The sequence below is a fragment of the Rhinopithecus roxellana genome, chromosome 13 (assembly GCF_007565055.1).
Source record: "Rhinopithecus roxellana isolate Shanxi Qingling chromosome 13, ASM756505v1, whole genome shotgun sequence".
NCBI lineage: Eukaryota > Metazoa > Chordata > Mammalia > Primates > Cercopithecidae > Rhinopithecus > Rhinopithecus roxellana.
Genome location: NC_044561.1, coordinates 130792391 through 130809639, shown reverse-complemented (window position 1 = coordinate 130809639; position 17249 = coordinate 130792391). Strand labels below are relative to the sequence as shown.

The 17249-nt window shown below is 50.2% G+C and overlaps 1 protein-coding gene across 5 annotated transcripts in view; it reads left to right on the top strand.

Annotated features, from left to right (window-relative positions):
- PCNT (pericentrin) overlaps window positions 1–12277 on the top strand; it is a 121241-nt gene extending 108964 nt beyond the window's left edge. For all 5 annotated transcript variants that reach the window (XM_010370097.2, XM_030914297.1, XM_010370096.2 and 2 more), the window contains 9 exons: window positions 1861–2105; window positions 3227–3329; window positions 4361–4534; window positions 6341–6460; window positions 7116–7345; window positions 8785–8861; window positions 10337–10475; window positions 11214–11341; window positions 11805–12277. In XM_010370097.2, the coding sequence (XP_010368399.2) occupies window positions 1861–2105; window positions 3227–3329; window positions 4361–4534; window positions 6341–6460; window positions 7116–7345; window positions 8785–8861; window positions 10337–10475; window positions 11214–11341; window positions 11805–11848 (1260 nt within the window). In that variant the 3' untranslated portion in view covers window positions 11849–12277. The remainder of the gene's footprint in view (window positions 1–1860; window positions 2106–3226; window positions 3330–4360; window positions 4535–6340; window positions 6461–7115; window positions 7346–8784; window positions 8862–10336; window positions 10476–11213; window positions 11342–11804) is intronic.
- Window positions 12278–17249: the final 4972 nt, after the last annotated feature.

Here is a 17249-nt window from a genome sequence, read left to right as displayed (position 1 = left end):
TGGTGCCACACAGCGCAGGCTCAGCTGTGGGTCCTCTGGGCTGGGGCGGCCTCAGCTCGGTGCTGGGGTTCCCTCCCTGACGCGGCGAGCGCCTTTGTGTGCATCTTGGGCCTCTTCCCGCCGGATCTGTCTTTGTTTTGTCACAAGGAAGCCCCAACAGCGCTACTGGGACACAAGGAAGCCCCAACAGCGCTACTGGGACACAAGGAAGCCCCAACAGCGCTACTGGGAACCCGAGGCCCTTCCAAGGCTGCTTCATCCCTCCTTGCCCCGTCGTGCAATAGGCCTCCTGCGCCTGGCGGGAGTTGTGCTCTGGGCAGGCGCTCAGGCGCTTGGACATGCTTCTCCCGGCACCGGACATGGCCCGTGCCCCCATCCTGCAGAAGGGAAGGCTGCTGCTCCTTGAGATCTGGCTTAGGAGCTCAGGCCCACGTGGCCACCCAGGCTCAGCCCCAGCGCTGCACTCAGGCTCATGGTGTGTGCACATTCACATGCACAAATGTGCCTGTCCGTGTCTGTGTTGGTCTGGACGTCTGGACGTGACATGTACATATGTGGATGAGTGGGGCCAGGGGACCGGGAAGCGTCATCCTGTCTATTTCAGCTTCTCAGGCTCCTCCCCTTTGGACCCCGTATGCTTGCCCTTGGCCTGATGGTTCTAAAAACGACAGTGAAAACGCTTACCACTGAATCACTCTGGGGCGTGATTCAGTTGCCTCCGTGCTGGAGGCACACAGAGCAGCACAGCACGAGGGTGTGTAGTGCATTAGGCCGTGGGTCCCAGTGCAGGACCACAGAGGCCGCCTGCGTGAGGGCCTGTTTCTGGCCTGTGAGGGGCCTCCCCTGTAACGCGACTGTGTGTGTTGTGGTTTTTTTTTTTTTTTTTTTGAGACGGAGTCTCACTTTGCCGCCCAGGCTGGAGTGCAGTGGTGCGATCTTAGCTCACTGCAAGCTCCGCCTCCCGGGTTCACGCCATTCTCCTGCCTCAGCCTCCGAGTAGCTGGGACTACAGGTGCGCACCACCACGCCCGGCTAATTTTTTGTATTTTTAGTAGAGACGGGATTTCACCATGTTAGCCAGGTTGGTCTTGATCTCCTGACCTCGTGATCCACCCGCCTCTGCCTCCCAAAGTGCTGGGATTACAGGCGTGAGCCATCGTGCCCGGCACGGCTGTGTGTTTTGGGCTTTTGCTTGGAAGGTTTTTTTTGGAGCTGGAGTCTCACTCTGTCGCCAGGCTGGAGTGCAGTGGTGCAATCTCGGCTCACTGTAACCTCTACATTCCAGGTTCAAGCGATTCTCCTGCCTCAGCCTCCCGAGTAGCTGGGATTACAGGTGCACGCCACCACGCCTGGCTAATTTTTATATTTTTAGTAGAGATGAAGTTTCCCCATGTTGGCCAGCCTGGTCTTGAACTCCTGACCTCAGGTGATCTACTCGCCACAGCCTCCCAAAGTGCTGGGATTACAGGCATGAGCCACCATGCCCCATTGGCATCTTTTTATTTATTTATTTATTTTTTTGAGATGGAGTCTTGCTCTGTTGCCCAGGCTGGAGTGCAGTGGTGCGATCTTGGCTCACTGCAAGTTCCACCTCCCGGGTTCACGCCATTCTCCTGCCTCAGCCTCCCAAGTAGCTGGGACTACAGGCGCCCACTGCCACGCCCAGCTAATTTTTTGTATTTTTAGTAGAGACGGAGTTTAACTGTGTTAGCCAGGATGGTCTCAATCTCCTGACCTCGTGATCCACCCATCTTGGCCTCCCAAAGTGCTGGGATTGCAAGCGTGAGCCACCGCGCCCGGCCAGCAGTTTTGTTTTTGGACACTGATGTGAACGTCTTCTCTTTTTTCTGCTAACAACAGCGAGAATTAGAACTGCAGCGTCAGCGTGACTTGCATAAGATCAAGCAGCTTCAGCAGACGGTGAGAGACCTGGAGTTGAAGGACGAGGTGCCCGGCAGCCGCCTCCACCTGGGTTCTGCCCGCAGGGCTGCTGGCTCGGATGCGGACCACCTCCGGGAACAGCAACGAGAGCTGGAGGCGATGAGGCAGCGGCTGCTCTGTGCTGCCGGGCTTCTCACCAGCTTCGCCAGCCAGGCCGTGGACAGGTGTGCACCCGCGCCACCTGGCGCTTGCTGGTCCCTTGCAGCCACGCCTCTGTCAGAGACCCCTCCCGAGGGCTTGGGTGCATCTGGTGTGAGGCCCCTGCTTCTTGATACTTAACGCTGTGGTCCTCTTCCTGGGACTTTTCCTGAGGGATTCCAAATTGGCAGGATGGCATGTTCATATTCTTTTTTTTTTTTCTGAGACGGAGTCTCCCTCTATCGCCGGGGCTGGAGTGCAGTGGCTGGATCTCAGCTCACTGCAAGCTCCGCCTCCTGGGTTTACGCCATTCTCCTGCCTCAGCCTCCGGAGTAGCTAGGACTACAGGCGCCCACCACCTCGCCCGGCTGGATTTTTGTATTTTTTTGGTAGAGACGGGGTTTCACCGTGTTAGCCAGGATGGTCTCGATCTCCTGACCTCGTGATCCGCCCGTCTCGGCCTCCCAAAGTGCTGGGATTACAGGTTTGAGCCACCACGCCCGGCCGGCATGTTCATATTCTAAGTTAGAGAAAAAATTCTGTGATTCAAACTATGCCTGATGTGGGGCGTCCATGTTTCTTTGAGAGTTGGCTTGGTTCTTTTTACACTGTGCAGTTGCTCACCACCCACAGGGTCGGGTTTGGAGCCTCCTGTGCCCCCCCCCGGCTGGCACTGCCCAGTGTCACTCAAGGCCACTCACACCCAGGATGACGATCGTGATATTTCATATGGGCAGAAAGAGTAATGCTAATGTTCATCTTTTTCCCTATACACAGATCAGCAAATACAGTTCTCCTTTCTATACTTGGACTTAATGTATAGAGCAGCATGATTTCCCTTAGGACAGCATCTTAAATCATTAATTCCGGAGGAAAGCCGCAGGGCCTGGCAGGCAGCGGCTTCCCGTACTCAGTGGCGAGTCTCCCGGCTGGAGGTTTGTGAGCTCTGCAGAAGCGTCCACCCACAGGCCTGTTCCCCCCCGGGCCTCTGGCTCTGCCTCTGCCTCATAGATGAAGTGATTGACGTACAGGCTCTTCAGGAACCTGTCTTCTCCTTGTTTCTCTTGAGCCAAGAGTTCTTGTTTAGTTTTGGATAATGGTCACTTGGAGTGCATATGAACCTTTAAGTGCCCATTTATTTTTACAGGACAGTTAATGATTGGACATCATCCAATGAGAAAGCAGTGGTGTCGTTACTGCACACGTTGGAGGAGCTGAAGTCTGACTTGAGCAGGCCCACCTCCTCCCAGGTAAGGGGTGAGCGCCCCCAGGTCCCTGCCCCGGCTCCTCCCCCAGAGGGGCCCTCTCGGCAGCTCTGTGGTTTCTTTTTCATGCCCCCAGTTGTTCTTCCTCCCTTGCTGTCTTCTCTAAATTCATGGTTGCTATCTGGGTGAGTGGGTGGCATCGACCCTGTGGGCCGAGTGGGGACGGATGTCCTCCATGTCCTGGGGCACTTCTGTGGTCTTCGGGGGCTGAGCCCTGCTGCCCATGGAATGCTGCGTGACTGTGTGGACGCCCCTCAGTGCTGCTCACTGTGCGTGACCCGAACACACCGCGGGCTGTGGTCAGGAGGGGCTGTGGTTTTGCTCTGGTACTGGGCTGGTGTTCACCTCCACCTGGCCCCGCCTGCTGGCTTTGTGTTTGTGTTGACGGTCTTTGCTGGAAACAAAAACCCAAGTCCTCCTTGGAAAGTCTGAGCTCGCCGTGAGCTGCCTCTGAAGAAGGTGGGAATCTGGCTGCTGGTATCAGTTCCTGATGCGGGTTCTGTGGCGTTTATGAAATCATGACTTTTATCGTGGAACCCACGCATGTGAGGTGCAAGGGAGCTGCACCACTTACCCTCCGGCCCCGCCAGCTGAGCGTCGTTGTGGGTGGCGTGCACCCTGCCCCTGCATTGGGCCCTGGTGACCTTCCAGTGTGCCCACCCTCCGTAGGCTGAACGTCCTTTTGATGGGAGAAGTAAGAAACCTGTTTTGAGGGGCTTCACATCCGCCCCCTTGGGATGAACTAACAATGATCCAGCCACCTGTTAATTACAGTGCTGTGAGAACAACCAAACGGGCTATGCTTTGTGACAGGCGTGCATTGTTCATACAAGCCAGTTTTGTGCAAAGTCTGTGATTCTATGACTTTTACAATTTTCTGCCAGCCCCACAAGCTTCTTATTGAACCCCAGACACATTAATTACAATCCCTAAAAATAACTGTTGACAAAAAAACACAAATAATGTGCATGCCCTTTAACAACAAATTCTTACAAATTTATTTATTTTTCTCCAAGAAAAAAATGGCAGCAGAGCTGCAACTCCAGTTTGTGGACATCCTGCTGAAAGACAATGTTTCCCTCACGAAAGCCCTCAGCACGGTGACCCGGGAGAAGCTGGAGCTGAGCAGGGCCGTGTCGAAGCTTGAGAAGATGCTGAAGCACCATCTGCAGAAAGGCTGCAGCCCGAGTGTACGTGTCTGTGCTTAACCCTCACCTGCCTCAGCCTAATCCGCCATGGTCCAGAGCAGCTCTACCCCACCAGAGGCCAGGCTCCCTTTAGGGAACTGGGGATGTGGGCGTCAGCTTCTCCCTAACCGCCAGGCTCCGTTGCCTCTGTCTGAAGCCTTGCTAGATGTTGTGGGATGTTTGAACATCTCAGCCGACTTCCAGCTTCACCACAGACAGCATCCTCACTGACCCTGACCACTACTGGATGTTTGGTGCATGTTCATAAAAGAGTATTTTGACTACGAATATTATAATCTGATTGAATTTAGAGTTTTATTTAAAGTGACTTTTTTTTTTTTTTTTTTTTTTGAGACAGAGTCTTGCTCTGTTGCCAGGCTAGAGTGCAGTGGTGTGATCTTGGCTCAGTGCAACCTCCACCTCCCAGGTTCAAGCAATTCTCCTGTGTCAGCCTCCCTAGTAGCTGAGATTACAAGTGCCTGCCAGCACACATGGCTAATTTTTATATTTTTAGTAGAGATGGGGTTTTGCCATGTTGGCAAAGGCTGGTCTCAAAATCCAGACCTCAGGTGATTCTGCCCGCCTCGGCCTCCCAAAGTGCTGGGATTACAGACATGAGCCACCGTGCCCGGCCTAAAGTGACTTGCAATTTTCTTAATGGTATAGTTGGATAGAGTTATCTTCTGGAATGCCTGATTTTTTTTTTCTTTTGTATTTAGGCTGTTTTGTTTGTGATTTGCTTTTTTATAACTTCTAAAAAAATTATTTTTACATTTACATACAGTAAAATTTGCCCTTTCCTGGTGTAGCGTCATACAAGTTCACACACGCACATATCCCTGTAACCTTCATAAGTAATCACCATTCACAGAACACACAGCAATGGCCCCCTCAAAAGAGCAGCAGGCACCCCCGCCTGCCGCAGGCCCTGGCTCTTTCCCAGAAGGGTGTGTCAGTGGAACCAGAGCATCTGGGGCCTCTTCAGCTGGCTTCTTTCACTTTCTGGGTTTTTTCTGAGACAGGGCCTTGCTCTATCTCCCAGGCTGGAGTGCGGTGGAGCAGTCACAGCTCACTGCAGCCTTGATCTCCCAGGCTCAGGGATCCTCCTGGCCTGAGGTGGTGTTAGCAGCAATCTGTGCACGTCCTCCTGGATACTCTTAAGTCATCTCTAAGATGACGTGCAACACTTGATTCGGTGTGCTTAACTCTCACCTGCCTCAGCCTAACCCGCCATGGTCCAGAGCAGCTCCACCCCACAAGAGGCCAGGCCATGTAAATAGTTGTTGTAAATAGTTGTTATCCTGTATTGTTTAGAGTGTAGGGGCAAGAAAAGAAGTGTATGTGTTTGGTGCAGACACATCTTTTTTTCTGCATATTTTTCACCCACCGTTGGTTGAATCCATGGATGCGGAACCCACAGCTGTCGAGAGCTGACTGTGTTTGTAGTTATCAGTGGTTGGCATTTCTAGGACCAGAGAATATGAGAGTGTTGAAGGCTTAAAGCTTTGAATTTGGGGTGATTTTACAAATAATTAGTTTTCTGTTTCTACTAAAATGTACCTTTTTTGCAGTCATACTTCAGCAAGTGGCATGTCGTAATTACTCCATGTTAATTCTTTGACTGATCACAGCACGGCATAACCTAGGCCCTGCTGAGGGGGTGCTGAAGATGAGGAGGGCCCAGGCGTGGTGTGGTCAGCCTGGCCTCCCTGCACACGGCATTCTCCCTAACCTGCTCCCGGCTGCTTCTGTAAGATGCTCTTGTTGACGAGCAGCTCTGTAGACAGCGTGGGCTGTGCTTCCTTACAGAAGTTGGAAAGGGCTGCTTGGAAGCCAGACGAAACGGCTCCACAGAGTTCCCTGAGGCGCCCAGACCCCAGCCGGCTTCCACCGGCTGCCAGCGAGGAAGCACACCCCAGCAACGTCAAGGTAGGAACAGTGCCACGAGTATAGAACTTTGGTGCTTTTTTAAGTCCTGGGTTTGTAAATTGCAGGCAAAGTATTTTGGGGACCACAAGGTTCTCGTCTGCCGGGTGTAGCAGTCCCATCACTAAAAGAAAGGAAGTTCACAGAATAAACTTCAGCTTGAATTTTGGTTTAGTTGTGCACACGTACTGAGTTTCTATGCTTGTTAAGTGTGGAACGTGGAAGTCTTTGACAAGTCAGCAAATGGCGGCCTCTGCAGCCTGAGGGAGGCCTGGCCCAGGGACTTGCCAGGATATGGCCCACGCTCTGCTAGAGTCTCCTGGTGGCATAGCCCCCACCCTGTGACGTCCACCCCATGCCCAATTTGGACCTTACCCAAGGGGTTAAATTCAAGAAGCCTTCCTAGGGGCTCATTTGATGACGCTGTGGAGAGAAGCTTATGGTTCTAGATCTTGTCTGACAAACACAAATTGGTCTTTGAATAGAACAGCAACGTTGTTTCTGGCCACAGATACTGTTGCAAGGCCGATGGCCTCTGTGATGATTTGCTGAGAAAAAACAGTCTGGCTCTTTGGAGAGCGCGATGGTGTCAATGTGCGTTGTCAGCAAGACAGTTGTCGTTTCCTATGGTAAAATCTTACTGTTTTTTTTCTTTTAGATGGAAAAATTGTACCTACATTATTTGAGAGCAGAGAGCTTTAGAAAAGCTCTGATTTATCAAAAGAAGTATCTTTTGCTGTTGATTGGTGGATTCCAGGATTCTGAACAAGAAACACTCTCCATGATTGCCCATTTGGGAGTATTTCCTTCCAAAGCAGAGCGGAAAACCACATCTCGTCCTTTCACACGGTTCCGCACGGCCGTCAGGGTGGTTATTGCCGTATTGAGGTAAATGCCGTGACATCCAATCAGCACGTCCGCGTCTGTCCCCGTGAACGGGCAGCACACTGCATGGTTTTTTGGTGATCTTATTCCTTGAAGCTCTATAATATGTTCTCTTTTTAAAGATGAATGGCATTTGAGGCCTTAGAGAAAAATACCGATGATGAACTTGTCTTCAGGAAGTCATGTGTATGAAGCGTCACCTTCTGAAACTAAAGATTTAAGGGCACTTTTGTATTACAGAGGAACATCTTGACTTTTAATGGGTTTCGTGCCACAAAGTTTTTTCCATTTCATAGTTTTAGAATGTGCTGAATTTCAAAAACTGCTTTTCCCCCTAAACGTTGTGCGGCTGTGCCTGCTCCCTGATGCCACAGTGTTCCCTAAGGCCACACACAGGCCTGTCTGGAGGAGCAGATGCAGCAGAGAGTAGCTAGGAGTCCTGTTCCTTTCAGAGACCAGGCGCCAAGCCAGTTCAGTCATCACAGCTGCGGGCCGGGCTGAAGTGGGGTGCAGGCGAGGCCTCCTGGGGTGCTGTGCTCTCAGCTTCTCTGGTCCTGGGGCACTTTTGTCTCCTCGGCTCTGAGCTCCCCTGACCGTAGGTCTTCACTGTCCATCCTTTCATCCACCCATCTGTCCATCCTGTGTTTGTGGGGAGAACACCCTGCATGAAGAAGCATTTTAGGCACTAGATGGGGGAGGTAAGCGGACCCAAATCCTACCTCCAGGGTCTTCCTGTCGAGGAGGATCATTTGAAGGCAGCAGTGTCCCAGACAGGAGCAGTCTCTGTGTACCTGTGAGAGCACTGCCTAGGGTAGCTGCCACCAAGGGGCCTTCACGGGTCTCATGGAGGAATCGGCAGTGTCTGCTGTGCCTCAAAGGAGGGAAGCTGCAGGCATGATGCTTGTCCCGAAGGCCATCCTAGCAGGACGTCTGGGGCCGTGCACCCTGACCTGCATGCCCTTGTCACCTGCACCCTGCGTGCTTACCATCTGATGGACTCCCGCGAGGGCTGGGGTCTCCGTGTTCTGAGCTTGTCCGTTGGCATCTGTGACAGGATGAAGACGCGAAGGTCCTGCACAGCAGGCCAGAGTGGTGTGTGTTTCGGAGTCACTGGTGTGGCCTGCTGACTTTGAACTGGAGTCGTCCTGAGCTGGGCCATGACGGGTGTCTGGGGAGCCGGATGGTCCATGGTGGGGCTGCAGTGAGGCTTTGTCAGGTGGTCAGGCATGGGAAGGTCTCCGCCGCCAGCAGCCCTGCGAGCACTTTGGATTGTGCACCCGGCGTGCAAGGCCCAAGTCAACAGACTGGCCCACCTTGACGTCCTGGTCCCGGTGGGCGGCGAGGCCTCCATTCTGCTTGTTTGATTCCAGTGGGGTTTTCGTTGCTCTTTCCCTTCCTGTTTTGCCAGACTTTTAAGTGTGTCTTGTCTCTTTTTTTTGTAGATTACGTTTTTTGGTTAAGAAATGGCAAGAAGTAGATCGGAAAGGAGCTCTGGCACAAGGCAAAGTCCCTCGCCCAGGTGGGACTCCAGCTGCCGCTGGCCACTGTACTCACAAACCTTTCTTCCTACTGTTTGTAGCTTTTTCATTCACTTTTGGGTCATTTTTCAGTGTTGATGGGGATGTAATAAAGCACAGTAAGAAAATCCGTGAATTCCGTCAGGGCAGTCGTCCAGAGGGAGGATGCGCCCAGCGCTGGGAGGTCAGAGCTCACGTTAGCTATGAGCACAGTTCACAGGGGCGTATGGCGATGGGAAACGCTGAGATGCTCAATATATTGATTCTTTAATAGTGTTTAGCAAAATGGTCTTTTTTATTCTCCAGATCAACTGAAACTCACTTCACATCTCTTTCCTTGTAGAGCATCATGCTTATTTCTGGCTCACTCACATCTTTGTCTCAGGAGTTCTCTGCCGTGCCATTGCCCCCCATAGCAGAGAGCACAGCTGGCTGCACTTAGCACTGAAGGAGCCGGCCCCAAAGCAGGGCATTTCCAGGGGCTCTTGTCCCAGAGTGGCAGGGGGTGGGCGTGCGGCTCCGGGCCTATGGGGCTTAGGCTGCCTGAGTCACTGCCAACCAGCACCATAACTGGGCATTCCTAGAAGTGCCTTACCAAGTTGTTGTTTTTAGAGACAGGGGCTTACTCTATTATCCAGGCTCGAGTGCAGTGGCACAGTCACAGCTCACTGCAGCCTTGAACTCCTGGGCTCAAGCCATCCTCCTGTGTCAGCCTCCCCAGTACCTGGGACTATAGGCGTGAGCACTGTGCCTGGCAGCTATGTCAGTGTCGACTCCACATTTTAATAGTTGCTTCTTGAAATTAAAATACTTTGATTCAGCCATCAGGAAAGTTTGCCCTTCTGAGTCATACCTGGTGGTCTCCAGGGTTCCTGCCCCTCCCTCCTGAGCCAGCTCCTCAGAGCTGATAGAGGCGGGACCCCCACCCAGGTCTTGAGACCCCCCCCGGAGATGGGCTGCCCCCGCGGATGCAGATAATCAAAGCTCAGGTTTCTTCCAGAGCTTTTAAAGAGATACTGTAACTCGAGTACTTTAAAAATGTCTTTTTTTTTTTTTTTTTTTTGAGACAGAGTCTCGCTCTGTCGCCCAGGCTGGAGTGCAGTGGCGCGATCTCTGCTCACTGCAAGCTCTGCCGCCTCCCAGGTTCACGCCATTCTCCTGCCTCAACCTCCCTAGAAGCTGGGACTACAGGCGCCTGCCACCTTGCCCGGCTAATTTTTTGTATTTTCAGTAGAGACGGGGTTTCACCGTGTTCGCCAGGATGGTCTCGATCTCCTGACCTCGTGATCCGCCTGCCTCGGCCTCCCAAAGTGCTGGGATGACAGGCGTGAGCCACCGCGCCCGGCCTAAAAATGTCTTAAAATTGCCATACAGACTCTTAAAAGCTTATACATTTAAAATTTTGATAGAGGGGCCTTTACTAAAATGCACTCATTTCTTTTCCTAATCCCTTTATTGTGAACTAATTATGGGGAAGGGCCCCGAGTGCGACGGCCGCAGTCTCCACCCAGAACCAGAGAGTCCCCCCCCACCCGGGATGTGCCCTCAGGCCACACCAGGGACCCCGCCAGAGGCCACGGACTGGCAGCAGCAGCCTCCCCACACATTGGGGGAAGGTCAGTGTGACGTCTTCAGGCCCTGTCTCCTGCCAGGGCTCTCCCTCCAGCCTACCATAGGGCCTCAGAGAAATGCATTTTTAGTTCTGGCTTCGGCCCAGCCCAGGGCAAGGCAGGAAACTCTCCAGCATGAGTCCATGGGGGCCTGGAAGTCCAGCCCCATTTTGGGGGAGGGCCTAGCTTCTCTGGTGGCTGTGGTGCCCCAGAGCCTGGTCCTGCGATCTTTAGTGAAAGAGTAAATGGTGGCCGAGGGCCCCTTTTGTGAGGGATGTGCCCAGGTGAAGAAGGTGTGTTCCCTGCCCTGAAGATACTTGGAAGCTCTGGGTGGAGAGGGAAAAGGGATACTCCTGGTGCTCCCTGGGCCTGGTGGAAGGCTAGGAGGAAGGACAGCTGAGGTGAGGACTGAGCAGGGCAGGTATCACCCTGACCAACAGTTTGGGAAGATCAGGAAAGGCAGGTGAGACCTGGTGCAGAATCCAGGTTGGGTAATAGATACATTATCGAAGATTTAGCAAACAAAGTAATACACAGTCATCTTTACTCAGCTCTGGAACATTGCACAGAAGCTGTTAAAGCACTCTGTGACACTTTTATAAGGAAGGATTGGCAGGAAACGGCCCTGGAGTCACCCATTCCCATGGGTCTGGTTGGCGGGGCTGGCGCCTTTCCCTCACCCTGGCTCCGTCTGTCAAACTCAACTTTTTTTTTTCTTCTCTTGGTGTGCTAATTGGTTTGAAGAGCCACTCCATCCCCAAATTCAAGATTAGAAAGATCCCTGACTGCTTCTCAAGATCCAGAACATTCCTTGACAGAGTATATTCACCATTTAGAAGTGATCCAGCAAAGACTGGGAGGGGCTCTACCAGGTAATGCAAGTCCTCGCTGAGTATTTATTAAGCTGGTTATCACGGTACCCTGGAAAGGCAGGGTCCGTCAAAAGATGGCTGGTATTCAGCTTAGTAACTAAAGTTTCAGTCTGAACAATCAGTGTCACTAATAGCATTAGCATAGAGGTTGTAAGTGAAGATTCTCGCAGACGTCTAAGCCGATGTACTCAGCGATACGTGCTGGGGTCAGTTTGACTTAATCACCGTCTGGACTTGTTTGTCCTTTCTCTTACATTGATAGCGAACGTAAAGATTATATTTCGACCAGGATATAATTTGTTCAGTGTTTCTTAAATATCATAATTTAAACCACTGTATATTAGAATTCACATTTTTACCAAAATTTACATGAATTCAGTGATAGTTTCAAAATTATTAAATTCTTTTTCAAAAAATCTGTGAAGCCTTGTAACCAATTTGCCTCATTTTTATTTATATGCAGATTCTCCTTCAAAGAAATCCTGCCACCAGAAGATTAAACAGTGAATAAAATGCCATGGCTCTTACCTGCGACAGTTCTATTTGAGGAAAAGATTTGTTTTTCCCTAGCTCGTGGGACAGCATGGGCACTACTCTTCACGTGCAGTGACAGCAGCCCCCAGCTGCCTTCAGTTTAGTGTCCTCACCTTTATGCATGACTGCAAAGCCAGATGGAGCATTTTCTATGGAGCCTCTGTATGTTTTAGGCCCGTGACCTTCGTGAGGTGACAGGTACTCACTCCCGTGAGCCCTGGCTGTGTGCTGTTGTGTGCCTATGGGCAGATCCATCCTTCCTGCCTCCAAGGATACACAGAAAATGGCTTCCTGTTGTTTTGTTTATTTTCTTAACGTGCACAGATGGAAACTTCATTTAAAAATAAAAACAAAAACAACTCAAAAAGGAATAAAATGTAATCACTGTTTTGTTTGTGAATAGCCCTTATGTTTTTTCCATTTTATCCATTTTATCAGTTTGCCCTTCTCACTGACTAAAAAATTGAGCAGAGAGTTTATGTCAAACTCATAGAAGTCAAAAAGTTTCAGTGGAACTCAGAGCATTCTTGAATAGCCACTTGACTGTTGTTTACTCTTAATTGGTTTCTTATTTTTTTAAAGATGCTGCCACTATGTATCCACCTCTCATGGCCATGCCATGCTTTTTTTTTTGAGTTGGGAGTCTCACTCTGTCTCCCAGGCTGGAGTGCAATGGTGCAGTCTTGGCTCACTGCAACCTCCACTTCCCGGGCTCAAGCAACTCTCTTGCCTCAGCCTCCTGAGTAGCTGGGATTACAGGCACCCACCCCCATACCCCGCTAATTTTTGTATTTTTAGTAGAGACAGTTTCACCATGTTGGCCAGGCTGGTTTCGAATTCCTGACCTCAAATGATCCATCCCCCTCGGCCTCCCAAGGTAAGTGTTGGGATTACAGGCGTGAGCCACCACGCCCGGCTGGCTGTGCTTTTTTATGTTTCATTCATACTCGCTTAGACTAGTAATATCTAGCCAAGGACCTTTTACCCAAAAATGTACTAGGTGTATAATTTTTTTATTTTTGGAGACAAGGTCTCACTCTGTCACCCAGGCTGGAGTGCAGTGGTGCAATCACAACTCACTGCAGCCTTGACCTACCGAAGAGCCCAAACGATCCTCCTGCTTCACCTCCCAAGTAGTTGGGACTACAGATGTGCACCACCACACCTGGCACTAAATTTTTGTATTTCTTTTAGAGACAAGGTTTCACTTTGTTTCCCGGCCTAGTCTCAAGCTCCTGGCTCAAGCAATCCTACTGCCTCTGCCTCCTGAGTAGCTGGGACTACAGGCACACACTGCCACATTCAGCTAATTTTTTTTTTTTTTTTTTTTTTTTTTTTTTTTAAGGCGAGATGGGTTCTCACTCTGTTGCCCACACTGGTCTTGAACCCCTAGCTTCAGGTGATCCTCCTGCCTCGGCCCCCCAAGGTGCTGGGAATATAGGCTCAAGACACTGTGCCCTGCCCTAACTTCCAGTTTATTGAAGGAGAAATAAATGAAACTATGAGGAAAAAGATGAACATGGGCTATTCTACAGTTAACTGCCCTTGTCTCATCAAAGAGACAATGGGATGTGAATGTGAGGAACCTGTTGTAGGTTAAAGAAGCCAAGAAGCTGTTGGCCAGGCACGGTGGCTCGAGCACCTGTAATCCCAGCACTTTGGGAGGTCGAGGCAGCCAGATCACAAGGTCAGGAGTTTGAGACCAGCGTAACCAACATGGCGAAACCCCATCTCTACTAAAAATAAAAATCAGCCGGGTGTGGCTACTCGGGAGGCTGAGGCAGGAGAATCACTTGAACCCGGGAGGTGGAGGTTGCACTGAGCCAAAAGTCCTCAGTACCAAAAGGTGCCAGTGAAGACACTAGATTGCAGATAGAGATGTTCCTGTTTTGTGTATAAGCCACCCAGTTTCACTCAAAAATTGGGATCAGTAGCACCAGCTAGTACAGTAACGCCATCCCTGGGTGTTGGCTTAGGCAGCAGTCTCAACTGCTAGTTCAAAGTTCAAAATATCACCCTTGTATCTGGTAGCAGCAGCCCTCCCTTGGGACAGCAGAGTTCAGAGTTACAAGATGAGAAGCAAAAATTCCTTCTGGGGTTACCCGGCATAACAGGAAGAGGGGCCATTCGTATCTGCAGCCCTTAGGTTTCCAAGCCAGCATATGCTGGCTATGGGAGAAGTAGCACTAGGTATTGTTCAGTCGAAGCCCATACCACATCCTGTATCACAGCACTCCATACTGATGATATTGTCTCCAATCTGGCATCATCGTTGAGCCTTCGGGAGGCCTTTCCACCATCCACTAAGCGAGCTACTTCTGACTGACAGGAGTTTGGGGTAAGATGAGGGCATCGCACAACCACATGCTTAGAGCCACACTTACTGTCAGAAGAGTTTTTCTGGTTAGAAGCGATGATGAATTAGGAATTTGGGAAGTCTGCAAATGAGTGTTGGGCAGAAAAGCAATTCATATGCAGAATATGAATGAATAGATGCAGGGGGACAGCAGAGCTGGAGAACTGCATGGGAGCCTGAGCTACCTGTTCATGCTGCCTGCTGCCACCTCCCTGACCTGCTGGAGGCTTGTCTCCTTTTCCGACACCATTCTCTAACACCAGCTGCCTGTCCTACAGTTCCATTCTGACACTACCTAGAATTGGAATGGACACAGTTTCCACAAGTTAAGAACAAAGTCCTTCAATTTTTATTTTATTATTTTTGTAGAGATGGGGGTCTCCCTGTTGCCCAGGCTGGTCTCGAATTCCTGGGCTCAAGTGATCCTATCCTGGCCTCCCAAAGTGCTGGGATTACAGGCGTGAGCCACAGTGCCTGGCCTAAAGTCATTCAATTCTGATACTACCTGGAGTCAGCACAGACCCTAAAGGCTAAGGACTCAGTCTCCACTTCAGACATCAGCCACAAGTGGTGTTCCCAGGCTACCGCAATTCTGCCCAGCCAATTTATAAGTTTGTGGGGTTTTCACCCCCACCCCTGTAGGTTTAATAATTTGCTAGAATGACAATATAATAAACTGGGATTACCAGTTTATTATACAGGGTACAACAAAGGAACAGCCAAATGGAAGAGGTGAGCAGGACAGGTATGGGGCCCAGAACTTCTGTGTCCACTGCAGGCATGCTGCCCTCCCAGCATTATTGGGGGAACCCACCCCCAATATTTCAACATAGGTTCTATTTTCCCTAAGTGTTGGCTGGTCTGAGAAATAGAACAGAGAGAAGAATTTTACAGCTGGGCTGCTGGGGGTGACATCACTTAGTGGTAGGACCGTGATGTCCACCTGAGCCACAAAACCAGCAGGTTTTTATTAAGGACTTCAAAAGGGGAGGGGGTGTATGAACAGGGAATAGGTCACAAAGATCACATGCTTCAAAGGGCAAAAAGGAGAACAAAGATCACAAGGCCAAGGGCAAAATCAAAAACTGATGAGTCTGTGTTCAGCTGTGCATGTATTGTCTTGACAAACATCTTAAACAACAGAAAATGGGGTTTCAGAGCAGAGAACCAGTCTGACCTCAAATTTACCAGGCAGCGTTTTTTTCCCCCACCCTAATAAGCCTGAGGGTACTGCAGGAAACCAGCCTTACCTCAACCACATAAGACACACACTCCCAGAGCGGCCATTTATAGACCTTCCCCCAGGAATGCAATTCTTTCCCTAGGGTCTTAATATTCCTTGCTAGGAAAATAATTTAGGGATATCTCTCCTACTTGCACGTCCGTTTATAGGCTCTCTGCAAGCAGAAAAATATGGCTCTTTTTGCCTGACCCCACAGGCAGTCAGACCTTATAGTTGTCTTCCCTTCTTCCCTAAAACCGCCGTTATTCTGTTCGTTTTCAAGGTGCACTGATTTCATACTGTTCAAACACACATTTTACAATCAATTTCTATAGTTAATGCAATCATCACAGTGGACCTGAGGTGATGTACATTCTCAGCTTACGACAATAACAGGATTAAGAGATTAAAGTAAGACAGGTGTAAGAAATTGTATTATTAGGGAAGTGATAAATGTCCATGAATCTTCACAATTGATGTCCCTCTGCTGCAGCTCCAGCCGGTCCCTCAGTTCGGGGTCCCTGACTTCCTGCAACACAGCACAACCCAGAACCTCCCTAAGCCCCACTGTCCAAGAGTTTTTATCAAGGCCTCATTACATAGTCATGATGGATTGGATTACTGATCACATGATTGAACTTAAACTCCAACCCTCTCCCTTCTCCAGAGGTTTGAGGGTGGGGCTGAAAATCCTAATCCTCCAGTCATGTGGTTGGGTCCTCTGGTGTCCAGCCCCTATCCTGGAGGGGCCCCACCACAATCACCTCAAAACCCTGAATAGGAAACTTTTACTGAATGCACCTGGGATGCCGCCTGAAACGGTTTGGATCTGTCTCTGCCCAATCTCATGTTGAATTCTAATCCCTAATGTTGTAGGTGGGACCTGGTGACAGGTGACTGGATCATGGGGACAGTTTCTCATGAATGGTTTAACACCTGGGGTGCTGTTCTCAGACAGTGAATGAGTTCTCACGAGATCCGGTTGTTCAAGTGTGTGGCACCTCCATCCTTTCTCTTCTCCTAATCCAGCCATGTGAAGTGCCTCGCTCCCCCTTTGTCTTCTGCCATGATTGGAAGCTTCCTGAGGCCTCCCCAAAGAAGCAGCCACTATGCTCACTGTACAGCAGAACCGTGAGCCAAATATACCTCTTTTCTTTATAAATCATCCAGTCTCAGGCCTTTTTTTTTTTTTTTTTTGAGACAAAGTCTTGCTCTGTCACCCAGGCTGAAGTGCAATGGCACAATCTCGGCTCACTGCAACCTCTGCCTCCCGGGTTCAATCAGTTATCCTGTCTCAGCCTCCCGAATAGCTGGGACTACAGGTGCATGCCACCACACCCAGCTAATTTTTGTATCTTTAGTAGAGATGGGGTTTCACCGTATTGGTCAGGCTGGTCTTGAACTCCTGACCTCAGGTGATCCACCAGCTTTGGCCTCCCAAAGTGCTGGGATTACCAGCCTGAGCCACCACACCTGGCCTCAGGCATTTCTTTATGTGAGAACAAATACAGTGCCTCACAACGAGATGCTGATTCTCAGAACCCAACAATACCACCTTAATTGCCTGCAGACCCCCAAGACTCTGATCCCAATACAGCCCACAGAAGTATGAGGCATACTATAGGAGGTGATAGCCTATTCAACAAATCATTAAACTGGACATAACAGCATTCCATTGAAACTGGAAACAGTATACACAAAACTGCCCGAACAGATTCAGAAGGCATGTGCGACCCAAGTGAGTGGCCAAATGCATCGTGCCACCTTTTCTACTTCACGCCCCCTCAGTCTACATC